This window comes from Empidonax traillii, unplaced genomic scaffold, assembly GCF_003031625.1.
Source record: "Empidonax traillii isolate 1590-97213 ecotype Southwest subspecies unplaced genomic scaffold, ASM303162v1 scaffold593:size397357, whole genome shotgun sequence".
In the NCBI taxonomy this organism is placed as follows: Eukaryota; Metazoa; Chordata; class Aves; order Passeriformes; family Tyrannidae; genus Empidonax; species Empidonax traillii.
The window spans coordinates 108167-129352 of NW_020955786.1; the positions used below are offsets into that span (position 1 = coordinate 108167).

At 38.6% G+C, this 21186-nt stretch overlaps 1 protein-coding gene across 3 annotated transcripts in view; it reads right to left on the bottom strand.

Annotated features, from left to right (window-relative positions):
• Positions 1-21186, bottom strand: part of FAM189A1 (family with sequence similarity 189 member A1) — a 90193-nt gene that overhangs the window by 32578 nt on the left and 36429 nt on the right. For all 3 annotated transcript variants that reach the window (XM_027898356.1, XM_027898357.1, XM_027898358.1), the window contains exons 2-4: positions 20517-20573; positions 10392-10502; positions 3222-3353 (exon numbers count right to left, since the gene is read on the bottom strand). In XM_027898356.1, coding sequence (XP_027754157.1) covers positions 3222-3353; positions 10392-10502; positions 20517-20573 — 300 coding nt within the window. The remainder of the gene's footprint in view (positions 1-3221; positions 3354-10391; positions 10503-20516; positions 20574-21186) is intronic.

A 21186-nucleotide genomic window follows, 5' to 3' on the forward strand; every position in this document is an offset into this window, starting at 1 on the left:
TGTCTCTAACAAGTTCAGAATACAGAGTTTAGAAAGAAGAAATAATTGTCACCGAGCTGTCAGGAAAATTCAGTGTTCACACTTTAATTAACATTACAAGAAAAACTCAGTTGCTCAAAACTTCATCCATAAACCAACACATTCACTGTGGAAAAACAGATTAGGCTGATGTTAATGAAAGCCATCCCATCTGAGCCATCACCTCATTTCTGTGTATCTGACTCTTATTAAACCTTTTTAACTAATTTCGTAAATATGTAGGACTTGCTTTTGCCTTCATTTGGCTTGAAATAAATCAAGTACCTTCCTAACACCCAGCAGAACTGTTCTAGGAGTGTGGTTACTGTAAAACATCCAGATACTGAGACACCTGCATTCTTCAGCAGCACAGATTACTGACCCTGAGTATCCAGAGGAAAGCAAGGAACCTTATTTTCAGGGGCAGTTTAGGACCGCTTACTTGCAGGAAACTGTGCAGAAAACGCATCTTGTAGTGAAAAACAGTAACCAGAAAGTCTCTCCATCGTAAAGCAGGGCAGATGGATCACACTTGGGTGCCTGCAGATGTTGGTAGTTCATCACATCATGCAACTGTGCTACTTTTACTGGAGGTGTGCAGACAAGACTACAAGTATGATACCTTACAAATAAAACCCTAACCCCACCAATTCACCATCCTTGAAATGCGTTGAGTCCCCAGCCCTTCCAACAGTGAAATGGCAGAGTGGTTTTGTCCATTTTATTGAAACATACAATTTTGTGCTGAAATTCCACTACTCAACCAACCACAGAAATTAGCACTCATCTCACGGGTCAGTCAGTATTTGCAAGCAGTACTCGTATCTATGCACAGATGTATACTCATCATATATATTTGTGACTACAGATACTGGTTTCAGTAGCTTATTCAGGGTTTGAAAGGAAGGGAGGAGGAGGATTGGTTTACAAAGGAGCATGAAGAGATGGTTCACAGCAGAAAAAACAAAAATAAAAATTAGAAATGTTTCAAAGCAACTATAAAAGCCCCTACTCAGTATCATGCTGGGCATGATCCCAGCACAATTTAACACACACAACACCAGCAGCCACTGCTGTTTTTCCTTGTCCTGACTGACTGCCTGAAACAAGATCAGACAGGCGATACGTGCACAGTTGTTCTGTTCACAGTGCAGCTCCACAGCTGCTCCCACCAAAAAACGACAGATGACTCAATGGAAACATGAGCTTTGTACCTCATCCTCAATAAAGAGAAGGAACGTGAAGCCTACACAATGTTACACATAAAGCTGTATAATCTTAACTCTGCTTCTCTACATTTTGTCTCCCTCTGGCTCCCCAAACAACGAACACAGTTGAGCTTTCGGTACTAAACATCTGTTCCCTTAAAATCACATTGCAGTTGTTAACTGCAATTAAAGAGGGTGAGCCTTATCGCTCTCAGCTCTTTACCTAATGAGTTGTAACTCACTTTCATATGGGCTTAGTAGAATGCTGTAGTTAAATTTACAGACATTTGTCTTAGAGAGCTCTCTAAGACAAACAGAAACCAAATCTGGAATTAAAACTGAAAAAGATGCAAGAAACTTTCCGAAAAAGTTATTTCCTAACTACTATCTTAGACGAAAAGTTCTAAACATAATTAAAACTGAACTCAGGAGATACTCATGGGAACTCCTGTGTTTAAATCCATTCTCTTCTAGCATAAGCAGATATGGCAATTCCCTTTATAAAGGACTGAGTTACACTGTAAAAGACATTATATTTTCTGCTTGCTGTATTGGTTAGAAGCCTCACCCTGATTTTCAGCATATGTCACTTCTACTCCCTTCACATGTTGATAATGTCCTCAAAGATAAATGGCTGTTTTCTCTCTCATTAAAGTTACTGACATATTTACAGGAAGCAACCATATGCTCCCTCAATCTTTATTTTTATGGAATTAGCAAGTCAGCTTTTCCCCAGTGACAGGTTCACGTTTCTGCATCTGTCATATTTTGAGGGATGTCCTTCTGAGAAGTTACCTCCTCGTAAAACACTCACTGAGCCTGGCTGACAGAACACAGCCCTGAATTCAGCATTCTGAGCAGCACTTTATTATTGTGTTCTGACCAGCCGTGTCAAGTTATGCTTCTGTTCCACTCAGTCAATTCCTGCTACCCAGTATCACCCTCACTGAAACCTGAGGCAGAGGTTTCCTTAATTTTGGAGCCATAAAAAAAAATTTTAACTTCTACCTGATCCTTATTACTCAATGGTAGCTTTTTTCTTTTTCTTAACAAAGCTGCAGAACATTTAGGTATTTACTACATACTTCTTACAAGATTTCTACCCATTCTGAACTTTAAACTGTATCTTCAAATACCAATATAACTTAGCTTTTTCAGGCCCCACACTATAAACTACTTCCCTAAGAAGCTTCTCACGTTGAATTTCTCTACTTTATTTCATTATTTTCTATTAATTTCATTAAAATGCATGCTTTGAAATTGAGAGTCCCAGATGCAGAATAGTTCTGTTCATCACTAAATTAAACCTAGAATGAGTCAATATCTGCCTCTTAGGCTGGGGTTCCTTTTTCTGAGCAGTTCTTCCACTGAATCCTCACTATTTTCCAAAACAGCATCATGCTTGGTGTCAGCAAAGTGAAACAATGACATGTGCAATGACTGAACTTTAACACACACATACAGTATTCCTAACATTTGCTCTCAATTACACCTGGGGAGGTGTAACACAAAAGGGAAGATTTAAACTTCTTATTGCAAAGCAGTCTATAAGCATGTTTCTAGCATTATCCAGAAAGAACACTCACTATTCTCTCCCAGAGTTATGTCCTTTTGTAATCTACTTCTGTGCTAGCAGTGCATCATGGAATAGTTCATCATTCAGCAATGATTTGTTTCTTTAGTCCATCCCAACACAAACACCACCACCTCAGACTCCACCCTCCTTGAACAGCAACGTGTTCTGCACCTTCCAGCATCAGTCCCAACCCTTTCTACCTTCTGTTTCTTAAATAACCTCAACAAAACCCTTACACAAAGGCAGATATTGTGTATAAAATCGTTTCATGCACTACATTCTGCTGGATGAAGGTATCTTTTTGCATGTAAAAGTGGATGAACACAGAGAACACCAACTGCTACTCTTTCAGCAGACACTCGGCCTTGCTGACTTAAACTGCAACTCACTGTTAACCCTCTCCTTCCTTCAGGCCTCACCTTGAGGGTCAGCCTCACTGCATTGCACTCCTGCAGAGGGTTCAGTTTCAGCGTTTCTCCCAGGTTACTGCAGCCTGATGTTTGGTGCTGCATTTCACAGCAAACACAGACACCATCACTGTCGAATTTAATCTGGGGAGAAAAAAAAACAAGGTCAGAAAAAGTATAAATCAAGGGAAACACACTTCCCAAAACCTGTATTTACAGCTACAGTGACAGTAATGACTACTAAATGCAAAATAAAATTATCTGTGCAGAAATCTTGGAGCAGAATGTTTTCCATTGGTTAATAGAAGGTATAAAACCAGGTAAAATACAGAAAGAGGATACAATATCGAAGAGTACAACTTTTCATGCCTCATTTTGAAAAGAATTGGCTTTCCAGTGGCAGATGAAACGAGAGTAACTCAACTGAATAAACATAAAATCATACCCAATGGGGAAATAACAGAAAGAGGTCAGAAAACATATGAAGGAGTCACCAATCCGTTCTTTATTCCTCAAAGTAAAGATAAAAGCACGGTGGCTGGGTGGTAAGAGATCTGAATCCCTCTTTTACACTAAAAAAACTTAACATTTACAGACACAAATCCACAAAAAAATTTCACATTGCAAATATGTGTTTACTATTTTAAATTCTCCCGAGGATGTTGCCAATTTCCTGAACAAAGACAGATAGCAGCATTCCTTGTAGAATTACCTTGCACAGCCTTATACCTACAATCATTTCAACAGAGTATTTACTGACTGCTTAAGACCTCAAGAAATGTTTAAACTGTTCATATGATCTTAAAAGTTATGTATTTAATTATATGTAGTTTCAAAGCCACCACTATCAGGCTTGCCTAATACTCTCTCCTTACATGCTGGTGACCAGGATGGCACATGGAAGAGCAAAAATAAGAGTCAATTAAAAAACACAATGAACTTTTGCAGATGAGCTGCAGATGACTGTCTGCCTTGTCCTGTGATGAGAGCATGCTCACAGCAGGATGCTGCCGCAGGGGACTTCAGTGCCTGAGACTCCAGATTGCCCTCTAGCCAGCACAATTTATAAAATGCTTGAAAAACCCCTGGGTATGTAAATGACACCATTTCCCATATTGTCAAAGGCAGCACTGGCAATCATTGTCTGTGGCAGCTCAAAGAAACTGGTCAGACCCTATGGCATCAGCACTGCAAAAGAAATAAAGAAAACATACAGTTTGTGCACCTCTGTGGTAGTTGAAATAATTTATTTCTAATTAGCATACAATTTAATTCACAAAGCTGCTTTACCAATATCAGACTGGGGTTTTATCTTTAATTTCTGTAATCTTTTAATACTTTCTTCTAAGAAGTGAAAGATATGAGGAAAACCCAAGCACACGGTTTACGATCAGATGACCTCAGCTCTTCAAGTCAATGTAAAATCAAACCAGTAAACGTCAGTGCGGAGGTCTCGCTCCCAAACCTTCCTGAAATGCTTCTACTGTCAGGTAAGTGCTACTGATGAAGTTTGACACTCAGATTTTGAGTTTAGAGCCAGGCTAAGTTCAGGGGCCAGAAAGCTACACCAGACACAGAGCAAAGCTTTCTACTGCAAGATTATCTGTTCTGATTCATGTTGCCTCTCCTCAATGAAAGACAGTCACTGACTCGTGGTGGTTTGTATTTGACACTTCTAATACGAAATATAGAGCCTAGATCTACTTTTATCACATGGAATGAACAGGTGTCACAGAAATAAGGCTAAAAAGGCTCAGTCAAGATTCCCCACTTAGGAGACATTCTCAATTCACTTTGAAAGCTGTTCCATAACTTTCTACCGCCCAGTTAAGTCTCCTTTTAATTTAATTCTTAAAATTAGTTAAAAGCGAATTGTTCAAGTTCCTGTGAAACACAGGGACAATCTTAAGAATCACAGCATATTCAAACCACCTAAGATTCACAACCATGACTGGAAGCATACTATTTTTGGAGTTTTTAACTTGCCCTATCATGCACTTTTCCCTTCAAATGTTCATGAAGTGACACCTTTGTGAGTGTTTTTGTAACGGGGAGCAGGAGAGGTTGAATGTGTCACTGCCTGTGTGACCTCAGCACTGCAGCACCTGAGAGTGCCTCTGAGCAGAGTGCTGGTCCTGCCCCACCGCTGCCTCACGCTTGTGCAGGCAGGATCAACAGTTCATACAGCTGTTCTGTGCCCTCAACAGGGTCAAAAACAATAGGAGGTTGGTTGGTTTGTTTTTTTTTTCTTCTGGGGTGGAAGGGGGAGAAGTTATTTTTAGTCCAGATCAGCCCTCAAATGCCATTCCCTCTGCAGCTTCACAGACAGAGACAGCAGCACCAACAGTAAAGCTGCACTGGAACAGGGAGCAGTTGGGAATACTCATTCCAGCTGCTGGGCTGGCTTTGCCAGCCTCAGACACAATTACATCAGCAATGCCTCCAAAGCTGTCTGTTTAAATCTCGATTTGGTTGGCAGGGCTCAAGCATAAAGCATAATTCACTTCATCCCCTGCACAAACTCCCATCATCCTGCAAGTATTTGAGTTCCACATTGTGATTCTTACTCATGCTAGTGTGTACAGTCAGCAATCATAGTAGAGTTTGTGTACTTTCATATTTATGACAGCTGCAAAGTACACTCTCATCCAACCCATGGTTAAGATTTCAAACATCAGCCTGAGCTGCCTATACGTAGAAATTGTCTTTTAAGTTTATTTTGTCTCCCAAGTGCTGTTACTTCTAAAGTGACAAAACCCATTCAAATCTGACTGCAATGTAGCAGAGGATCAATAAAAGGAAAGCACCCTCTGCATTCATTACAAATACACACACACACATTCACAGTCCTACGTCACTCTGTTCATCTGTATCGATTCATCACATTCTGTCAAGGCATTAGAGGTGTCTTTAACAAAGAAGAAATTACTCTGAGTGAGCACACATTCTCAACAAAAACATTAAGTTACTGTTACTTCACTGTTTTCCCTACTATTTTCTACCATTTCCTATTAGAAATGTAAGTCAAGTCTTCTAGTAAAGGCAGTAATGGATTTTACTTTCTCTTAGTTTAGGGCTTTTTATAGGGAACATAAAAGGAAGGAAAATGTCAAAATAAAATACAGAAGTTCCAAAGTTGATAACAAGGCAGTGAAGCACAAGAAAGCCTCACTGGTGTGCTTATGGGAAGGAACATCAGTGAATTACAGAAACTTATGCAAAGAACTGGAAAATCCAGTAAGGAATAAAGTTGCATGGTAGGGAAATATCAAAATTAAAAACTGACATAAAAAAAGTATATTTTTTTCCTGGAATTTTAAAAATTGGTTTTCAATATGCACAGACCTGAGTGTAGGTACAGCATAAAACAGAATACAAAGAAATCTCTGGGCCTGGGCAGTGCCATTGACCTCTGTGCAAACCTGCCCTTGCTCTGCTGCTCCTTGCTTTGTCTACTCCAGCTACAGATAACTGAGGGGAAAAAGAGTCTTCCTTTATATGTTACTATAACCACTGGCCCATTTCAGCTGTACAAACAAAAAAAAGTTACAAGCAAACTTTTTATACAAAGCTTAACTCTATCACTACTTTTCTAAGTAATAACCAGCTGTACATTTGATTAAAACTACAGCATTTATTTTGAAACAAGTAAGTGACTTCCAAGACAGGTATACTCAATAAAAGACAAAGAAACAAAACATATTCTATCTTGTGCAGTAATAGAATTTAAATTAAAATATATCAATTGCTCTGCCCATATATGTTAAGCACAAATTTTAGAGACTGATTGAAAAAGAAATTCCCATATAGAAATGTTTCTGACACACACAGTAATGAACAGCTTGAGTGTAAAACTGCTCTGTACACATCCTACTATCACTGACTTAAATCAGTATCTTGAGGTTATGGCTGCAGGATATGCAGCCAACCATGGGAAAAAAATTCCAATTAATTTCTCTTAACAAGCCATTAAAGCTATTGGTGTTTTTTTGTTCCTTGGTGTTGTATGTTGCTAAGCTGCAGGATAAAGAGCACAAACACTACCTTCACAAATTACACATTCAAATGCTAACATATGGTGAGCACATTTCTCATATTCACATGAAAATATATATTATGGAATGTATGATAAATCCCCAGTGTTTAAAGCAAAATAAAACCATTGTGCCCTGTTCTTTTTCTTCAAATATCTACTCTACATGTGAAATGCTGCTCAATTTAAACTCCACAGTACAGTAGGTACTACTATCATTTTTAAAGCCACACACCAGCATGATTGAGTTTGACAGAAATACCACAGCTAAAATAGAATTTACTTTGAATTTGACTGTTTTACTATACTGTGCTTGGAAATTTACTGCTGCAGTTATATGGGATGTTAACTACATCTCCAAGCACATGTCTGCAAAAGCTGGGTTTTCACTCCTAGAGCTGCACCACCATACAGCACACACAGAGGATTTAGATTGGATAATGTACATCCAGTCACACAGTGCAGGAATGCACTGACCTACAACACCACAGGGAGTCATCTAAGGAATGAAAATTAAATATACACTTGGAACAAGTTGGTAAGAAACTGGGATTTTTCAAGTGATAAAAGGTAATAATTATATACGTTCAACATAATATATCACCAACTTCTGAGTCAAATCCTGCCCCTGATCATAAAGCAATGCTGTTCACTACGTGCATCCCCCTCAGCAGGTGGCCTAAGAGAACAGAACTCTGCAATTTCATATATATGAACATTTCTACATGGCAATACTTACTTGCAAGTCCCCAGAGTGACTGAAATGTGATTTTGAGAAAGGAAAACCTAAAAATAAGGTCTGGGCAGAAGAAACTGTATTGTTTTGAAAACAGTTATGATAAATAATGACAATGGAAGTAAATTGCCCTTACGTGGTATAACACACTGTGGCAAAGCTAATTAGCTCTCAGCATGCTCCGAAAATTGAAGCTACAGTTTGAACCCTTGTTTTATCTTCTTTAGCCAGATCGATGTTTCACCAGTCAGATCAATTTTCACTAGAGGAAAATCTGCACGTTCCATCTGTAGTAGGAAGGGAAAGGTCAGGGCAGTACAGATGAAATGTACTGTTTCCTTTTAATTTACAAGCCAAGCACACGGCTTTGAGCTATTGAGCAAAGAAGAGGCAAATACGTATTTCCAAAATCCCATTGTTGCTTCCTGTTTTTCTTTAGGGCTTTGATACAATCCCACATGAGAGATGTGGCAAGAGGCACTGAAGCACCTGGAACACAGCACGATGTCTAGACACAAGACTAAGCTATCCCTTACAGTGACACTGCAGGTCAAAACACTGCGTTTGAAAATTACAGCACACAGGTCCCAAAATACAGTCACGGAGTTGCATTGGGTAGTCAGGAAAGCGTTCATTTTGAGAGACTATTTGTTCCTTCTTCCATACAGATACAAAGCGTTTTTGGTAATCTTCATGTTCTGATACAAATGTGGTCCCTCAAAGGAACTTCTAAATAGTCCTAATATCAAAGCAAAGATCTCAATGCAAAATTGTAAAACTCACTGCACAGGTTTTCCACCAAAAAATACCTATGACAGCTTTTTAATGAAAAAAACCACCAAACCCCCAAACAAAACCAAATCAAAACCAGCAAAAACCCCCAACAAACTCCTCAAAGTAAGAACTATTTTTCCATAGCTCTGCCATGTGCAGCACACATCTTATAGCAGAGCTTCAGGTTCCACCGGTTGATTTTTCCAGCTAGGCAGCACGACTCCAATACCCTACCAAAATGAGAGACAGAAACTTTATCAAGAGTTTCCTACATCAAATATTTTATAGGGAAAACCCTCCCTTCCTCTCTCAGAGTGGCTGCTGGTTTTCCACAGTCAGCTACCTGGCTCCATCCATGGGGTTCTGTAAAGCCTTTATTCCAGTCACCCCAGGAAAACACTGACACTGTGCAAACGTCTGCAGAACACTCGTAGCAGGATTCTCAGAACAATTGTCAGCAGAGCAGCCGAGCTCGTCCAGCCTCCCTGGCGAGGGAGCTGCACACACAGCCCTCTGACACGGGAGGAGCGACAGCACAACGGGCACAGGCACAGAGCTGATGGAACGAGGGGAAGGCAGGGGACAGGGGACACCCAAACCGTGTTCTGCATCACGTGCCTTCCGAAATGTCTGCTCAAACATTCTGTATTATTGAAACTTAGTTTTGTTAACATACTGTGTGCAACAGAACTCTGAAGGGTTTTATGGACAAAATCCTTAGAACCAAGGAATCAAACAAAGACTGAAAAGGTGCACAAGCATTTCAGGGAGTCATCTGATCTGCTGGCATTAAAAAGGAAAACATCATATGTGTATGTCTTTCTAATTTTTAATGAGTCCTATGAGTGCATACTCACACAATTTAAACAGACTGACTGGTCTACTAACAGATTATAATAAAAACAGCACTGATGCACATCTATAAACATTCCCCAATCCATTTATCAATCTTACAATTCAATGCCATTTGTTTCCTGAATTTGGAGGGGTGGATGATTGTTTTATTATTTACTTTAAATCAAGGATTTCAGTTTACTTCTGTAGACATCTTGGTAAGTTGGAGTCATAAAGTACACTGGAGTTCAAAGTACATGTACTTTTTTCCTGAGATGAAAACATAAAGGTTCTAGGTAAACTGCAACTTTTAGAACCTCAGAGCATACCACATCACGATAAGTTGTATTATTCTGTAATACCATACATTTCCTTTGGAAATTGAAAAAAAAGACTAATTAAGGTTGTCAAATAAACTATTAGCATACACATACCAGAACACCACAATTAGTGCATCTGTGAAATACAGGGCCCCTCCAAGGAGCTATTGGATGAAGTCCTGATACTGCTGACATCAAATGGAAATCACTGCATTGCTCTGGTGTGCCCTGTATTCCACCTATTTGCAGAAGCATTACTGTTACCATGACACTAAGAAACAAGTATTTCTAATATTAAAACTTACTTTTTGAGGTGACAAAACACTTCAACCCTCAAGCTTTTCTCAAAATAATTTTTCCTGTTGTAATGCCTATGGATTCCTCTACTAAATGTCTGGGAAATTAAAGGAATATGTGTACAGAACCCTAAGGAATGCAAAATGAAATCCCTGCCCTTTGTAAGAGACTTGTTTTTCATTACTCACCAGCTGACAGCCTTCCAGGGACTTCACCAGCTGAGCGTTCTGGCAGGAGAGGATGGAGCCAGCCAAGTTCAGCATTACACACACTGCAGACAGCAGCATGAAAAAGGTTATCTGGGAAAAAACCAGGCAGCCCATTATTATTCACTGCAACAGGCAAATAAGGAAAAACAGAATTTAGATGTTCAAGAACTTCCAGCCTGTCATACAATTACAGGGATGGCAACATGCTCTGTAACTTAGAGTAGGGTATTTAATCTCACAGCATCTTCAGTCTCGCACTGTAGGAGAAAACTAAATCAAAACTAGGATTGACTAGCATATGCTTTCCTCCAGCCGTTTCAAAGTAATCCATTTGTCTCCCACTTTTAAAACACACTCTGAAAATTTAACGGTTTTTATTAATGAGCATTGCTAAAACATAGGAATTGAAAAAGGTGGGGCTTTTTTAAACAGAAGTAATCTTGAAACAATTTAAATCCCTTTTGATGAGGATATGGGTGTCCTTAACATGAAAACTATTTGTCAGTACCACATATCATGAGTTCCTACAAGTTGGGGGGAAAGAGGTGAATAAAATTCTGGATATATATAACTACTTGGTATTTAAACAACAATTACAATTTAAGCAGCATCTTCCATAATAATTACCCATTGTGTTAATTACTCCTTTTGCCTCACCTCAAAATATGTCAAAACAATAACTAACTTGATTTCATCAGCTCAATTACAATTGTATTGCTTTAAATGTAAAAAACCTGGCCCAGTGTGGGAAGAAAGAAATCTCTGTAGGGAATAGGAATGCCCCAAGCAATAAGAGGCCAAGAATAAATATGTGCCCCATGTGTGGCCACCTTAAATATTCAGTGTTGACACTGCCAGAACTCAACAGAAGCAGGAGTGTATTATCTGAAATTAGTAAGAAATTCTGTTGCATCTTTCTCCATATGCATGCCCACAGCCTACAACCCTTCACTGTTCTCACAAGATGTTATCTTGTGTCAATGCACACGCTATGAGTATTTTTTGCAACCTTACATCCAAAATGGTTGTGGGGATTTTAGCTTTTCTAGGCAAAAAAGCCCAACCCTGTAATCTCCACAGCATTAACCAAAGGTCAGGAATCTGCTTTAAAAAATTTTAGCTGCCAGCTTCAGACTTTTCCAAGCATCTCATCTAACAACAAGGGCTGCAACCTCCATCAGGTTTATCTATCTTTGCAGTACATTCTCATTCATTAATGAAGAAACCTCTGCTGGAGTTGCCAAGGTAACCTCTTCCTCTTGTCACTGGCAAAGACAAGAGAGAAGACCCCAGCACTGCTAAAATCATGGAACAGGCTCTTCCAATCCCTGCTCTGCTCTGTGGGTCTGAGTACCATGCTCTGTATAAAAGCTGCATTTCCAGGTGGCAGCCACCACATGGGCCCATATCAAACAATGAAGTTCTCTCTCACACCTGTCTTCCCAATTTTATTGGTTTACACCTCACTTCTCACTGTCCCAGGCAGGGAACTTCTTAAGCTGGGCATGGAGTTAGAAGGGAAAACTCAGTTTCTTTGCAAGCCTTTTGTAACTACCTCGCCTTTTGCAGAGCACAAGGACCCTCATAAAGGTAACTGAATTATTTCCAATCTCCTTCCTTAATGCTTCTCAGATAAATACCAACAAACGCCTTCCACTGATGGTAGGGCACAGCTGTTAGTTACCCTGCTATCACAACTGGAGACCACCACGCTGGAAGCCATAACACAGAAAAGATCTTCAGTGTGCTTACTGTTTTTATCACAAATCAATCTTTTCTAACACTGGCACACGTGTGCAGTAGAAATAAATGTATCTGCAACCCTTTGAAAGAGCGGTCATTATGGATTATGATGGAGAAGCAACGCTATGAAATGCTGTAGATGAAGCTGGATTTACATTAATTGTGAAGTCAAGTATGACCAAGCTCCACATTAAAACTTTCCTCCGAGAATAAGCTACCAAATGCTTGCTCTGAGAGCCTGGTGTGACAGACCAGCAGGAGCAGAATGAAACTATCAGGAAAGAGAGCATGATGCAGTTAACCCAACGATCAAGGGAAAAAACTTCCACTGAAGAAAACACAGAATTAAGTGTCAGATACTGAAGGGCTATGACATCCTAATGCTGCTTTAAAACTACAGTTTGTTTTTCACCTTTCTAGTTAAACACAAACAAGTTAAAACATTCCTAGAATTCAGGAAGATGCATCAATACCACTAAGCTCCCAAAGCCCCCAAGAACTGCTACACAAACAAAAAGTGAAGCCAATTGATTTATTATGACATGGTGTTAGCAGAACTAATTGGAGAAGTCACAGCTGATATTCTACACAAAGTACTCTACAGAAGAAATGTTAATGGACTTCCTACTTAAATGTTACCGTAGTCCTAAACTAATTCTACAAAACTAATTAGCTCTGCTCAGATGCAGTAATTTAAAATGATGTAACAACTCACAATTTGAGATGTCATCTTGCACTTGTAATTATAAACTAGTTAATTCTCTTCATTACCCTAATCTGCAGCTTCTCTTTCATTGTTTCCATAATTCTGAGGTTCAGGTTATGTGAAAGAGGTTCTGCAGACTTTTTCCAATCACATTAACTATGTATGCATACATTCAATGGGATTTATAATGAATACATTTTAACATAAATTTCTGATTTGAGAAGCAGAGGTAAAAGTGCTTGTCTCTGTAAATCACCGTATATGTAGATTTAAAAACTTGCTGCGTGGTATTTTGCTCATAAAGCTTTGGCTTACATGGAATATAGACAGCAACACCTATTGCCATTTGTTCTACAGAATTTACAGTTTCCCTGTCAGAGATGAAGAAAGAGAAAGCCAGAAGCAAATCTAAACATTTCTGGCCATCACACATTATGAACAGTGAGATCAGTAACTGTGCCAGTACCAAGTTAATTCAAGATTACCTGGGGTACAGACACAGCCTACCTGTTGGATCAGCCAGATGTTGAATTTAATGTGAAGATTTCTGAGTGCCTATTAATAAGTATGAAGCTCTGAGATCTGTTACACTGAGTAACAGAGATATATATAATCTGTATATATATTCTGAGCAGTCCCTTCAAAACAAGATTACTTCTAACTAAATCAAGCTGTAGTAATTATACTCTATTTCTATAATTATAATAATTCTAAATATTACTACTATTTTTCTCTTAATTATCTAACTGATCTTTTTATTTTTCAGTATATTTAACGCAATGGTTTTTTCTCTATTCCCCAGTCATTCATCCAGGAAAAAAGAGTTCATAATAAATACAGGGAAATGTTGCCCTACGTAGTCCACTACAATAAAATGCCTCCATATTCTGCCTCAAATTCCTGGCCAACACAAGATGCTACCATGAACAAAACCCAAAATTCAGCTCTTCAGATAAGTAAAAAGAAGCATAAGCAGCTAATAAGAGTGGGAAGCCAAAACTAGCCAAATTTAGACTAAACTGTGGATTTTTAGTAAACTTCACTAACTACTGGAATACTGTATGTATGAGCATGATGGAGTGGGCATCACAAAGACACCACCAGATAGCATTTTTAAAAACAGTGAAATAAATATTTTGCACTATGTGCCACAACTCCAAAGTAAGTTTTGAAGCTCCTTATCAGGGCTGGTTTATGGTCCTGATCAGAGTACGTGATTTTATTAATCCTTGTAATTCCTTCAACTATAAAGTGTACAACAAAAAAATATTGGAAGATAAAACTAATTTAACAGATTATAGAATTAAATACATAATAAACATACAATTTTAAATGAGCCCAATTAAAAAACTTACTAAACAGAAATGGCACTCAAACCATCACTGTTGACTAATGGTTTGCAAGTTTAGAAGAAACAAAAAAGTTTATCTTCCTGTTATTTGCCTCGCAATAGATTTCCTTTTCATGATTAAATTACAACACTTTTAAAATTATTTCTCAGCGCTTGCCAAGAACAGACTGAATGAAAAAGTGATGGCATTTCAGATCTCTTTAACTCAGTATTCCATGTCCTTTGCCTAAACTAAAATAAAGATTTGAATGAAAATATTTTCTCTAGGTCTAAAGCAATGTTCTATATTAAACAGGCAGAAATATTCCTTGTTGGGTGGCACAGCATCAGATTAAAGAATTTAAAGCTTTTATGTTAAGAACCATAAATTATATTTTGTTTCATCCTAAATTATATAAACCCAGACATTATTAAATTACATTTTCTCCAGATAAAATTCCTTTTGACTATCTCTAATGAGGCTTTTTAACTTTTTAAGAGAAAGCTGAAACTTAAGTGTAAACATTAAAATCCACGCAACTATTTCTAATTTCAAAGCTAAATAGCTCAGATGAGAACTTCTGAACCTTAACTTGGTGTACATGATTTTGTTAACCACACTAGGGTCCTATTAACTTGTCTTCATTCAAACAGATCTTGGAATTTATTGATTAGTTATTAGTTGCTTGCTTGTATCTTCATTTCTATATTTTCATTAAAAAGTTTCTGTGGAAAACCTCAACTGTATCTTCAAATATTATTCTGTTTAAAATTATAAGCAATGATACTGGTTTTAATTTACAGGAAAAAATGATACCTCTGTCGGACTCCACTTATTGCCAGAGCAGCAATCAGCTTCCACCAAGAGTCAGCAAAGTCTATCTTCAAAGTAATTGTGTGAAAGCTGTTGATAGCAGCACAGTGCCCAGCAGAGAGCTGTGTTTTCAGCAGCATTTCCATCACAAAGAATAACAGCTATTTACAGACCAGAAGTAGTAATTTCAATTCCTCCTGTATCCCTGTGTAGTAAGAACAACAGCTGGGCGTTTGGTAGTTGCTGCCCAGGCTGGAACCCAAACCACAACCCTGTCTCTGCATTCAGGAGTTCAGAGTGAGAGAAACGCAAAGATCTGCCTGGATCAAAATAAATCTCCAGTGTCTCACAGTGAGAGTATTCCACTCAACACCTCCTGTACTCCCTGTACCAACAGTGGCCATACAGACATCTCCTCAGACTGTAAGCCAACAGTGAGTTGGGCACTGCCACATTCTCCACGTTTGTTATTTCTGTAATGCTCGATTAAAGCAGGAGCAATTCCACTATTCCAAGCAATGTGTCCACTTTCGCTATGCTGCTGAGCACAGCACCAGCTGATGAAATTCTGAGAAAGCAAAAAGCAAAAGGATTTTATAGCCACGTGGCAGCAGGATCCTTTCCAAAAGGAGCTTTACATTCTCTGCTTTGCCTTGGCACCAATTTGCCACGTGAGAATGAGGACAAACATCTGGCAAAGGCATTACCACTGCTTCATGCCAATTCACACTGAAAATCTTGCCATTTGCACCAAGGGTTCCTCAAACGAGCAGATTTGGTGTGCCTGCTGGAATCTTGGGGCCCATCGGTGTTTGACTGTGACAATCTATTTCACAAATGACCTACACACCCCCCTTGCCCCTGCAACATTTACATGCAGGAACTGGCTCCCTGAAATTCTCCCTCAAGATTCTGATGTATATTGTCCCTCACTACAAAGTAACCAAACTTTCAGGACTTCCAATAAATACACAAATCCATACGTGTACATAAATACACAACAGAAAATTATGGTAGAGAATATAAGTTATCTAATTACATAATACATATTATATATACATTGTATATTCAATACCTTGTGTTATGCTATTAAATTTATTTAAAATTTAAAACAGACAACATGACACTACTTTTCAGCTTCACTCATTTGAAAAGTGCATTTTATACTGAACTCAAGCTCAGTGGCCTACAGACTACTGCTGTGTAAAGGAGGAGCTATACTTTTTTTAAGATAAGATTCAAGCTATCTCTTCAAGTATTCAAGTAATGCAACACACTTTCAACAGTAATTTCAACAAAAAGTTTGCTGGTAATTATTTTCACAGCAGAGAACAAGCTGAAGTTTCGTCAAATATTCTATTAAAAGGGCAGTGGGGAATAACCAGACAGTGCATTCCAGAACCTCATTCAAAGCTTGCTGCTCGAAAATAAGCACTCAAAAGAATCCTCTGATGATCTGTAGTTAATACTGCAACAAAAATAATCAGGAAGTCTCTACTATACGTGCAGGCAGTCAAAAGAAGTAATTTTGACAAAAAGATTGTTTTTATATAGTACTTTATGCTGTCTAATTTTTATCATTACATTGCCATTTATGCACCAGTGCTTCCCTAAATGAAAAATCCATGCACATGAAATGTAAGTTAAAGTCTTATTTTGAAAGAGAAAGAAATCAAGCAGCATTAACCTATTTTAATGCTACTCAAAACTCTGTCAATTTGAAATGCTCCCAAAATGACTGCTCCAGTTCTACAATCAGGGGGAAAAAGTGGAGTCGATATCCAGTGTGATCATAAACACTTCAGATATAAATGCTTACTGAATAGAATTTTTAACCACATAGGCCAGATTTTAAACTTGTAACTACCTCAGCCATACCACTTCAATTTTCCCTCCAACATTCTCTCCATGGAAGTAAAAGTTGAAACTTTTAAAAAGTTGCCTAATAAAACATTATTTCTCAAAAATGTTCCATGACAACAGTAGAACAGGAAAAGGAAGATGACACTGAGGACATTAGAAATTTAGGACATTAGGAAAGACAACATTTTTCTAAATTAGCTTTGTATATAACAAAACGATCCTTATTTAAACAAAACAGCCAGCTAAACCAGTAAATAGAAATTATTTTTTAAAGTGTAATTAGTCTAGTAACTTTAAAACAAATCTTCATAAGACTCAATTTATACTTCTGTAGCAACTGCATAATAGGTTCATCCATCTAAACAACACATCATTTCTGCAAGTGTCACACTGCCGGAGGGATTCACCTCCATGTAAGTTCGGTGAAATGCTGCTCCACATAAATTAACCTTCCACAACATCTGTAGCAAAGTTCCCTGAGGAAATAAAAGCTCGTGTTGTCCAGCTGGCAAGGACAGGCAGCAAACCCAAGCAGCCCTTCCTGGCAGAAACATAATTAGAGAGAAGCAGGTTGTAAAGGTCAGAGACACCAGAACACTTCCACTTTCACCGTTAAGGAAGAAGGTTCCTGTCAGCAGAGCGAGGTCAGTGAGCCACAACTGCTCATCTGCAGAAGAGGACATGAGCATTTTCAGAATCAGGCAGTTTCTGAGGCAAGGTTTCAGTGTGGACAGGGATTTTTCCCAATTTGATTCTAATGTAACCTCATTGTGATTTTGACTGTTTAAAGAAAAACTGCATACACACCTCTAAGGAAGACTCACAGGAATAATTTAGAGATCACTAGTACCTGAGCTTTAAGATTTCTAAGACCTTTCCTCATACAGCTGAAGCAGAACTGAATACATAATGTTGCTGGAGATTTTAACAGCATTTGGAGCAAGAAACCCCAAAACACTCAATCGCAGGTATCTCTAACTCAGGATCTAAACTGCAATTCACCTGACAAACAAATCCCACTGAAAGTATTTTTCTTCAACAAGCACAGGATAATTAGATTCTCTTGGGGTAGCAGTGCATTTCTTTCCATCTGTCACAAAAACAATACTGAAGTCACATGAATTTTGAGTGCACAAAGAATGAAGTATCCATCCCCAACTCCATCACCCCCCAAAACACTTTATATTAGTTCATGCAAGTATTTATTCTAGTTTTAAATTAAAACATTTCAAATGCAGTTTATCTTGTCTAAAATAATGTTTTGCAGCTACCGTTTCCTGACCCCTTGAAATCAAAATACAAAGTTTGACAAATAGTATCCATGTTGCCAAACTAGCCAGGTCCAGTGATACCAGATACCAGATTATCTTCCATGCAGGAAACTAGACTCACACCAAGAAAGAGATGAAGAAATCACACTGTGCAAAGGCTGCCAAAAACTCCAGGACCAGATGGGATGCAGCCTGCATTTCTAAAAGAAGGAGCAAATGAGATGAAAGAACCACTAGCTGATATATTTAGAAAGCATGTGAGAAAAAGGGCATCACTGATGGGCTGAAGAGAGGCGAGCACAGCGCCCCTGGACAGCTCCATCAGGAGCAGCAGCCCTGACACCGGGCTGTGCCATCCCCTGCAGCCAGTCCTGTGCAGCAGGAACTGCTGCCACGGCACCACGAGCCGCGGGAGCAGGGGGGACCGGGCCTGATGAAGGGTAATTAAGATGTGCCTGGTTAGGAAGGGGCGAGTGTTACGCCCCAGCAGGTTTTGTCTGATCTTCAGGAAAAGCTGCTTGTGATTCTTTTTAGAGTTTGCTACTGGGGATAACTAATTAGCAGATTGATGCTCAACAGAGGAGTCCAGATTCTCACATGAGTGACAGCTGGTGGCAGCTGGGCCCAGGAACAGGCAGCCTTTGTCAAAAGGGTATCAGGGAGATGCAGAGAGACCTAGGCAGGAAAAAGCTGTAAGAAGGGACATAGTTAAGTTTCCTAGAATGTTCATTCTAAAGAGATATTTCACTCTGTGACATGTTTTCTCCACCATTACAAAGATTTCCCTGGTTCACTTCCTCTGTTTTTATCTCAAGTGTTATTTCTTTGTCTTCCAGTTCATTCAGTTCTTCTCATCCAGATCATTCTCCATTTTCCCCCTCTTCCTCTTCTGTCAGTTATATTCTAATAAAAGGGCACTAGGGACAGGTTTTTCTGCCAGCTGCTTCATTATACTAAAGAAGAAAGAAGGGAACCAGCAGTCTCAGTAGGAAAACCCAAAGCAGCAATAGGTAGGACAGTACACCTTTAAAAAGGTAAATGTTTATGCTGATGTTCACGCCTCTGCAAATAGAAAATATGGAACATGGATGCCATCGGAGTTTAACTTAACTATGTCCCAACTATAGGAAAACATTATTTACAGCTTATGCTTTCGTCACTGAAATCATTCAAACCTAGGATCCAAATCTATTGCAAGTCAGTAATTTATGGCGCTTGCAGAACTGTCATCCTGCACTCGTGGGTTCCAACTGCTAAAAGGTATTCACAATTCAACAAGAAAACCAAGATATTATGTAGCCACTGCAAAACTATTATCCTGGCTGTTGCACATCTTAATCACATACAGAGGTGAAAAACATCATCCCTGTCTCCTGTTCTTTCAGCTGATTATTGCATCACCACCGAGTGCCAATACAGAAATACAGGAGAAAATCGGGATCTAGGTCATGAGAACTAAGCTTACGCTTGGAAATAAAGAATTTCCTAGAGCATATTTTAGGAAGGTGAGCTGTTCTGCAAGCATTAATGTTGCCACTTCCTTGAGTGATGCTAACATGATTGCCTATTTACACATTTCACTGAGCGGAACTTACAACAGGTGAGGAAGTGTTCAGGAATCAAAGCAGCCAAATCTCAATAGGTCTGAATAACATTTCTGATGCATTTCTATTGTTTATTCTAATGATGTAAGCTCTAACTGATTTAGTTCACAATACTGAAAGATACACTTCAAGTTCTCATTAAGCTTATTCTCAATAATACAGGACTTTGCATTTTATACTTTCAGTTATATTCTTTTTCCCTGGAGCCTACCTTTACTATTAACTGTTACAAATGTTTTCTGTTACTCTGTGACATAAGCACACTTTTTCAAAGGCAATATTCACCTGCTAGCACGCCCTTACTGACACAATCATCCCACCTTTTAGATAAGACTGACTTGAATCTAATACTACTTTATGTTAATAGGTTATCTGAAACTCTATTAGCATGCACATATAAAGAACAGATTACTTTTCATTATTAAATCACTACGTGAATCTCACAACAGAAATATCAATGTGCCTGAAAATCATTCTGCAGACGAAGATGAACAGCTACTAATTTGGAATATGTTTTTTTCCCCTCTGGATAACTTGTGACAAAGATTGATTTGCGGTGCAATTTTAGCAAAATCAGGTGAAATGCAAAGCTAAGGGCAGACCAACAGTCCATTTGTCAGACAGAAGAAAAATCTCACTGTCACCTATTTTATGTAATACAAAATTTTTGTACTAACGATTTATGAACACTGGGATACACAACAGCACTGGAAAATCATCCCCAGTGACTATCAGGCTGCTGGATAAACACAAAGTCACTGGGAGTTACTCACCACAAGTGAGAGTGGTCTCTTCCAAGAAACAACACCGATCAAGCCAGACAACAGCACCTGTAACAAGGAAAGCAGGGTCACTAAAAGGACATGACCTTTATAGCAGGGTCATTAAAAAAAACAGTAAGTAATAAGATGATGCTTAATACATATTCATAATGTGTGTTTCCTGAATGCTGGAAACCAACTGCTAAAAATGTAATGCTTTCCTTTTATTCTCAGTAAAAAATAAGACAGAACTACTACTAAGCTGTTTCTAAAGAGATTTCTATCCAGCTGCCAGATCCACTTAGTTCTGACTGGGTAACAATATGTCTTAAAACACTTCTTCTCTCCCAGTTCCAAATGTTATCAACTCTGAAGAAGAATAAATGTTAAAGGGAAATTTTCTTGTGGTCTCTTAGAATCACTGAAAATCAGCCTACAAAAAGGTAAGAAATGACAGAAGAATCACAAAATCACCCACAGTATCCAGATAAATTAGCAAAAGGATCTTTTTGTTTTGTTTCACCCACCCAAACAACCTCTTTATTTGACCCCATGACTGAAAAAGGACCTATAAGTTCATTTAGAACCTGTATTTAACATACAGATACATTACTCCCCAGTCCACAAACCAAAAGCAAGCAGGATTCAGACCTTTACACACCTAAGATGATCTTAGGTATTT